We start from the raw sequence: 8,701 nt of genomic DNA on the forward strand, positions 1-8,701 counted from the left end.
CACATTAGAGCCAGTTTCATCATAGCAATTGATGGTTTTCGCAACAGCACTTGAAGGTTATTGAAATGTTCTGGATTGACTGACCTTCATGTCTTAAAGTAATGATGGACGGTTGTATCTCTTTGCTTATTCAAGCTGTTCTTGCCATAAGGACTTGGTCTTTTACCAAAAATGGCTATCTTCTGTATACAACCCCTACCTTGTCACAACACATCTGATTGGCTCAAATGCATCAAGAAGGAAAGAAATTCCACAAATTTACAAGGCACACCTGTTAATTTAAATGTTTTCCAGGTGCCCACCTCGTGAAGCTGGTTGAGAGAATGCCAAGGCAAAGGGTGGCTTCTTTACTTTGAAGAATGTAAAATAACATTTTAATTTGTTTAACACTTCTTTGGCTACTACATGATTCCATATGTGTTATTCCATAGTTGATGTCTTCACTATTATTCTACAATGTAGAAAATAGTCAAAATATAAAAACCCTTGAATGAGTAGGTGTCTAAACTTCAAAATGATGCCATATATCAAAATGTTATCAGCAGTTGTCAGTGATCAGAATATAATGTCTATCTAGCCATTAATGTTCCTTACAGACACTTAATACTCTGCTTTAAATAATCAGTCAAATAAAGTATCGTGTGTCCAAGAAGTAGCAACCAAATATATTATGTTAGAAATGTCTTTAATCCAAAAAGTAAACCAAGAACATTAAAAGCATGTACAGATTTTTGCCATGTACCACAGCAAGGGTAATGTCCATAATAAATACAAAAACCGCTACATACAACAAAATAAAAATGGGGGCTCCTTAGATGCTTTTCACCTTGTCCATCGTTTGTCAGAAAGTGCAGGGAGAGGGAGTCTGCTGGAAATTTTGTACAAATCCTTGCATCCCAATTAAATGTTTCCTTAAACATCTGAGATTGATTTCAGTAAAGACTTTCTGTAAATAAAACAAATCTGCCTAGGCACTTGATCTTGAGCAGAGAGAGAGTGGCCAATTTGATTGGCTGAGTCACTGCTTCCTGCCTGATACCCTGAAGTCCCTTCCTCATACAGTCGTCATCAGTTTTAGTGAGCCCGCCGATCGGAAGCGGAGGATCTTCTTCTTCAGGTTGTGAGAGGCCTTGATCTTGATGAAGGCTTTAGCCTGGGCAGCTGTTAACTCATGATGCCCAGCGCCCTGCCCTGAAAACTGGGGCCAGTTCATCCCTCCGCTTTCCTCAGAGTCACTGCTGGTGGTGCTCTCCCCCACAAAGTCCACCTCGCTCAGGCTGGACTCGCTGTCCCCGAAGCAGTTGGTGGTGTAGTTGCTCCGCTCATCCTCACTGGTGTCTACGATGGTGGAATGGAAAAGCGAAGCGCACTCTGCGGAGTACTCAGAGTCGCTGCCAGCCACATAGGCATAAGGGCTGGCAAATTTCACGTTGGAGGGTAGGTACGTGGTGGTGGAGACCTGGCCGAGGACCTCCCTCTTCTGTCTGCGGTGGGCTCTCCTAAAGGCCTCATCGTAAGGCACCTCAGTGATGGCTTTCAGCCTTCCTCGGTTGTAGTCATGTCCGCTTGTTCTCTTGTACTTTGGCTTGGCCACCACCACTTCTCTGCCATGGTGACCATGATGCCTGGACACAGTGGACCTGGTTGTGGACACTGTGGCCGTGTGTTTCTCAAGGACCCGGCCCTCAGGGATGGAGGCAGGGATGGTGCGTTTGGCCCTGGTGGACGCCCCCCTCTTGGAGGAGACTTTGTGCACGTGTTGTACCTCCTCAGGCTGACGAGACTTCCTCATCCCTCCAGATCGGTGACCCCTCTCCCTTCCCCCTGTCGCCTCGGATAACACAGGCTCAGCGTGTGCGTGAACCCCTCGGTGTTGTTTCAGAGAAGCATTCTTCACCTTGACGATCTTGATGTTCTTGCCCGCTTTGCGGAGCTTGACAGTCTGCCTCTGGGCAGGGATGTACTGGGCACTGACCATGTGACCCTGACCTTCATCCTGGCTCTGGGAGGAAGACCCTAGACTCACCAGCTCCAGCATGGGCCTCTCTTCCTTAGTGGTCTGGGCTGTCTGGACAGAGACCAGGATGCTCTTAGGGCTTTTCTTGGGAGTGCCTGTTTTGGTGCGGTCTCTAGGGAGTGTCTGGGGGGGTTTAGTACTGATGTCCACTGGAGCAGCAGGGAAATAAGGATGCTTGCTCTCTTTGGGGGAGGAGTTGGCATTTGGGGTACCCAAGTCTTGATAATCTTTAGACAGAGGACCGGTTGCCGATGGAAGTCCTTTATAGGCTGATGACACAGACCCCTTCTTTTTTACCAGGCTGTTGGTGTGAATGTCACTGCCGTCGATTGTGGCACAGCCGTTCTGAGGTTGGCCCAGAGACTGGGACACCATCCCATTTTCTAAGAGGAGTTCCCCTTTGCTCTCCACTGACCACTGTCTCTGTGAGGTGCCTGTTCCTGGATCAGCGTTACTGGCACCACCTGCATGTAAACACATCTGCCAGGCTGGTTTGAGATCAGGAAGAGGAGCAGCAGTCCTTCCTTGCTGCTGCGGGGCAACAGTAGCCTGTCTCACACACAAGCTGCCCTGCCTCAGGATGCTCTTAGAGGGGTCTGTGCTGATGCTCGTCCGCGGCTTATTGGTCCTAATGGGCTGAGCCCTCCTCTGAAGCAGGCCGAATATATAATTGTCCAGTCGTTTGCTGGTAGGCGCATGGGAAGCAGGCCAAGAAATGTTCTGGGGCACCAGATTCGGCGGCTGCTTTAGTTTCTGACAGTCACCGAAGCCCTCGCCTCCGCTGCTCTTTGATAGCCCCCCGTCCTCTTTGAGATGGCCGGCAAGAGACTGGAAGACGATGGGGCTCTGTACAGCCACGGCATGGAGGGGGCTGGGGTAGCGGTACACGTCGCTGCCGTTCTTGGCGATCAGGTCACAGTGGTACTTAGACTGGATGTCTTGAGTGGTGGAAGAGGCGTCCGTAGAGAGGGAGTAGGGAGTGGGGAGCGACTTTCTAACAGTCCCCATGGTCTGCTGCTCCGCACACTGATTCTCACAGTCAGCACAGCTGCCCAGCTCATCTGAAAACCACACAGAAGGCAAAGACTAAGAACTACAGTACAACAAAAGACTACAGAACAGATGCGCCACTAGTATCTCATATGGAAACTAGACCGGAAAGAAAGAGTACGGACTACAGACACCACTAGTAATTCAAACAACGGAAACCACCAGTTTCCATACTATTTCCTAATTTCAACAGTAACGCCACACAGAAGCCTACAGTAGTGTTGAAAGGGTAAGCAAAGCAAAGCATGCAACCTCTCAATATGCTAATGAAGGGGGCAGTTGGTTTAGATGTGTTAATGGCCCTTTTGTTTGAGTCTTATCATAGGCGTGGCTGTTAGTTAGAGCCAAGCCATCTGCCTTGCCTGGCCTGGAATCTAGCGCAACGGACAGTGTTCTGTATCCCAAATGACACCCTATTTCCTACATAGTGCCCATAGGGCTCTGGTCAAAAGTAGCGCACTATGTAGGGGAAAGGGTGCCATTTGGTGTTTCCTTCCAGTCTTCATCATTCGTTTGAAACTGAATCAAAGTATTTTCACAACAAACGCCACTATTGGTAACAACACAAAGGAAACTATTAGTTGAACTGGGGCCAGCTGGAATGAAGCACTGTAATAAAAGATGACACTTATGTGGATGGTGGGTGTGATGGGGGTCTTTCGGGAAAGAAGGAAAGTGTTGTATATACAGCAAAGGACAACAAAATTATTCAGCCCAGCTTGTTGCGCCCAAGATAGTCCACGTGACATCAAACATCAGGATTCTGTCCTGCCAAAGGCGTAGCGCTGGGCTGTGCTGCAGGGTTGGAGTCAACCCCTTTTTAATTCAGGAACTGAAATTCCTCAATGCTTCTCTATGAGGAAAAACTTGTTTTTTTAAATTTTATTGACTGAATTAAAATGAAATTCACCACAACCCTTATGGGACTGTGCTGAGGGCCTCTCTCACCTGCAGATTTGAGCCTTCCCTCGGAGGCACACAGTGATGTGTCAAGAGGACTGCAGAAACAGGTGCTGGAGCGACAGCTGGACAAACACTCACTGAACACCGAGTTGGAGGAGTTGGAGAGGGACCCCGAAGCTCCGTCGCTCAGCTCGTAAAAACCTAGAGGGCAGAGAGAAAGAGAGAGCAGAGAGAAAGAGAGAGCAGAGAGAAACAGAAGGGACATTTTTTAACACGTTAATTTTACACCCCGCAGGGAGGGAGCTGTCATCCAACAATTTATTACATGTCAGGCTGTGGCTATTAAAAGAATTAATGCGGAAAATCTCAAGCACTTAAAACAAGGCTGGTGTAAATAGGGTTGACTAGATTCAAGTAACGTTTCTTCTATTTGCAGCGTAGCCAAGCCTACATCCATTCTAAATTCTCTGGCATCTATGAAATGAGCTTGAGCTTTGGAGTAGAATGGTTAAATGCAGACAGATCTATCTGAAGTTAGTTGTGAACAGTTTGCGGAACAAAATACATTAAAATCCACAATCGCCAATAATATATGGCACATGGACGGTACAGAATGTTCTGTAGTAAGATTCACTATGTCACACTATCCAAAGTGACCTCCTACATGAGGAATGTGGAATGTATACAACTAATAACGGGATACAGTACCAGCCACAGCTCACGGACTGAGTGTTACCATTATTAGTAGTCTAAACAATGGGTTAGATAAACACTTCTCTATGTGACATGGTAGCCCATTTATTAAAAATACACAAAAAAAAATTGGTTAACACTTTATTTGGATAGTGTGTAGAGCATCTACAGATGGACGATCAGTAACATTTCAACTAACTATCTACTAACCTTAACCCTAGCTCTAAACCTAACCTTAACAAGCAGTTGCTGATCAACAGAGATGTTCTACAGTAAATACTATTGAACTATTCAAATAAAGTGTGACCAAAAATGTAGCATTGCCAGTCACTTCTATGTCATGTTTGTGTTTGCTAAGAACCCTGCCTTTGGGGGACTACACATTCTGCAGTATCCTCAATTGCTTAAGTGGAACTGACTCGCACTTGACAGATCCTACTGATAATGTCTAGTTTTCACAGGGTAACATTCTGAGGTCAAATCCTTAGAATCCATTCTATTGTAGAACTAGACTAACCCGAGCTTGGGCGGCTGTCTGTCTCCACTTGCTCATGTGATGCCTCCGTGTCCAATCGGAGGTCACTGATCTGCCTGTCCAGCTCCTGCAGCTGATTGATCAAACCAGCATCTCTCTTTCTCAGACAGTTCTGGAGGGAAACACACAGACAAGAGAGTTAGTTACAGTTGTACAGTGACATTTGGTTCCTATGTAGCTATATCTATTAGCCTGAGTGCCCGTCTATTTGTGACATATTACCAACTCCTTGTCATTTCAAACCAAACCTGCCAGGCTACCTGCCGATCCATGACCGAGTTGGCAAGAGCACAGACTGATCTGGGACAAGGGTCTACAGCTCAATCCAATTCAGAGTTGTTCTGTATTGCTATTGACAAGAAACAGCATGTTTAGCCACCTATTTTTGGTTCCATTTCTGATTAAATCCATAGCCTTGCATGTTGGTTACTTAAAGTGGGGCTATAGTGACTGTGCTGCAAGTGTTCCGCGTCTTAGCGAGACTGTTGCCCTATCAGAACCCATTAATATCCCAAACTAAATTAGAATCACATCATGGGAGATAAACAACTCCTCCCTCAAACATGTGGGTTATGTGGAACAGCCCGGGTCACATATGACAACAACCAGATCGTGTGGTGGTTACATTCCACCATTCTGCTCTCGAGTGTGGTTTGAATTCAAAGACCAACTGCAAATGTCAAACCTGAAGGCTTAGTGACAAGTCAGACCCGATTTAAATGCACTACATTAAGTGGCTTGCAGACCACAGACATAGGCTACATTACTCCCAAGTACCTGCTAGCCATCTAGGTAGGTCTAGCTATCCCTGTGCATTATACATATACAGTTATACAATTTGAGCCATGACTGAGGCCAGTAATGCAACACACACAGATTCCAGGCTATATCAAGCTGCAGCACTTCCTACAGAGCAGGGCTGTAGCAGACTAGCGGGACATAAAACCAGGCCTGGTGACAAGAGGCAGAGGGTGATTACTGTGATTAATGTGCTCCAAACATGCTATGGCTTCAGAGACCATTTCCACACAATGTACCATTTTCAAAAAGCAGAGGCAGGCACAATGGTTGTTTTACTGAATAACACTATATGCATACTGGGTTGACAGGCTGAGTGTGAAATGGTCTGAAATGATAGAATGAGGTTGAAAACAAGTATGATTTAGTGTAGGCCTACATTAAATCAAAAGGGGTAAGGAGATGTTGTGTATATATATATATATATATATATATATATATATATATATATATATATATATATATATATATATATATATATATATATATATATATATATATATATATATATATACACAACATTCACGACTTTCCCTTACTGCCTAACTGAACCCAGGTGTGTTTGTCTGTTTAAATGGCCTAATCTCAAACGACCAGCACATAATTACCCGGCATCCTTTAACAGCAACGGGGTGTGGTAAATCTGCTTGTAAAAGTTAATTTCAGTCGCAAAATCCATTGTAACTCATCAGTAAATCTCATTCAAGAGGCTGGACCCCCTCACAGTTAGATTTAAATAACACTCATTATTTTCTAATAGCCATCCTGCCATTTCCTCCATTTAATTCTCTGGGAACCAACATATTTTCCTTTAGACGAACAACTAGTGAATCTGCTTGCATTGGGATACGATGACATATCTAATACCGTAATCGTTCATTTATTGTAAATGGTAAATAATGTTCCATTGAACTTTTACAACATTAGTCTACAATATGAAACATACTTCTCTTGATTTGATCTGTGAGTGAAATAAGGATAGAGGTGGTAATGCTATTAAAAGGCCCAAAATGAACTAATAAAACTGCCCGGAAAGTAATCTGGGAATCAAATTTACAGGCCTGTTTTTATTTTAATCTTGAATCATACTAGACATCTACCTCATCCTTCGACAGATTTGCGCCTGCCCTGAGGAAGCACAAACTCAACGTGTCCAACGGTTATTATCAGTTGGCTGGGCGTGCGTCCATGGAGCTGCGACAGGGTCAGAAAATAGACCGCTGCGTGAACAATTTGGATCGACTCAAACCAACATTAGAGTGACTGTTTTTGGTATTTCATTAAATCGTTGGAAATGTAAACCAAAATAGCGGACCCAAATTAATCAAAGATTAATGTTATACAAAACACAGCGGGAGTAAAGAAATGACATTTTATTAAGTCTACATACCAGTTGTTTTCTTAGCAATAAAATGTTTTCTTCTAAAAGTTTTTCCTCCGAGTTCAAGTAATTCTCCTCATGCGTAACGCACATTGGATCTTCTCCTGGTGATATAGAGTCCTCTTGGCGATTCAACACATTTCTGACCAGTAAATCCTGCCGCTGTCGCAAATATTCCAGCTCTCCAAGACCCGCTAGAGTGGCTTCCAATCTCTCCCGAGTTCGCACACGACCCATCTCTTCCTCTATTATTTCCCTGGAGCGCGTATCGCATTCTCTCCTATCCCGCATCTGTAATGTGTAATCCTTGGAGACCAGCATTTCTGCACCAGCAGCTGTTTGTTTCATTGTATCCATCCAACAAGCGACAATGATTTACAACATATAACTGGCAACAGCGGGCCACATAAATTCACTGTGAAGAGTTTAGAAAATCATGATGTGCATCAAAAACGTTGACCGGTGGACGCACATACCACGGTCTAACCTAACCGACCACTAAATTACTTGTCCATAAATTCTGTCTTTTGAAGCAGTTATCCCGATACAAACTGCGTGCGTAAAATCGGTCCTTTTTGTTGTCCAAACAGTATCCGGGCCTCCAAAATAAAACAACAAATCTCAGTGCTTTTCAGTTTGAACAAATCGAAAAAAGTTGCATGGTGAAAACGACAAAGTTTAAGTGTAATGTTAAATAGCTATTTCTCTGTCAAGCAGGTCGCAGCGTTCTGAGGATAGTGGTGAGCAGCGTTGGACCACCTCTCTCTTTAGAGACCCATCTACTTTCTCCGTGGTAGCAACATGTCTTAGTGCCTGCCGATTCTACGTTTCGCCCCTTCTCCCTAATTCGATTCTTCTCTCTTTCTGTGATATATAATAAAACCAAAAATAATAATACCTTGGAGTTTCACACTTGTGATTGTTTTCATATTTTACAGATAACATGTGCTGATTAAATATAATTCACGTAACAATTGCAAGTAATAACTCCCGCGAGCTGTGATTCTGCTTTGGGCCTTGTAGGCTATTGAATCTAGATTAGGCTACATATGAATTAGTTTTGATGCGTTTTATTAACAATTCATTAGGCAATTACGTTATGTTCATTATGACATAAATGGTATGCAAAGGATGTGCCTTTTTTTCAATGAGAATGACGTTGTACTAAAGATGAGGGCGCCCTCCTCCGTTAAGAAACCACAGGGAAGAACAGCTTCTAGGCTATGTCATATGGAGCGCATTTAACCCTATCTGTTATTAATATTAATATTACATTTTCTATACATAGATCTATGAATACATACTATTTTCATGAAATGTAAAG

General features: G+C 43.8%; 1 protein-coding gene across 1 annotated transcript; it reads right to left on the reverse strand.

Moving 5' to 3' along the window:
* Positions 1 to 666: 666 nt before the first annotated feature.
* Positions 667 to 8,167, reverse strand: dact1 (dishevelled-binding antagonist of beta-catenin 1). The gene is made up of 4 exons (XM_024437040.2): positions 7,387 to 8,167; positions 5,181 to 5,310; positions 4,016 to 4,171; positions 667 to 3,078 (listed from the first exon to the last, which is right to left on the reverse strand). Exons 1-4 carry the CDS (start codon positions 7,732 to 7,734, stop codon positions 1,055 to 1,057), a joined length of 2,658 nt encoding a protein of 885 aa, XP_024292808.1. The 5' UTR covers positions 7,735 to 8,167; the 3' UTR covers positions 667 to 1,054.
* Positions 8,168 to 8,701: the final 534 nt, after the last annotated feature.

This window comes from Oncorhynchus tshawytscha, linkage group LG11 (assembly GCF_018296145.1).
Source record: "Oncorhynchus tshawytscha isolate Ot180627B linkage group LG11, Otsh_v2.0, whole genome shotgun sequence".
In the NCBI taxonomy this organism is placed as follows: domain Eukaryota; kingdom Metazoa; phylum Chordata; class Actinopteri; order Salmoniformes; family Salmonidae; genus Oncorhynchus; species Oncorhynchus tshawytscha.

Coding starts and splice junctions, on each gene's coding strand:
- dact1 (XM_024437040.2), bottom strand. CDS start 7,734: ATGGATACAATGAAACAAACAGCTGCTGGTGCAGAAATGCTGGTCTCC. Junction 4,172..5,180: donor AGACAGCCGCCCAAGCTCGG/GTTAGTCTAGTT, acceptor TCTGCCCTCTAG/GTTTTTACGAGCTGAGCGAC. Junction 3,079..4,015: donor GGGAAGGCTCAAATCTGCAG/GTGAGAGAGGCC, acceptor TGTGGTTTTCAG/ATGAGCTGGGCAGCTGTGCT.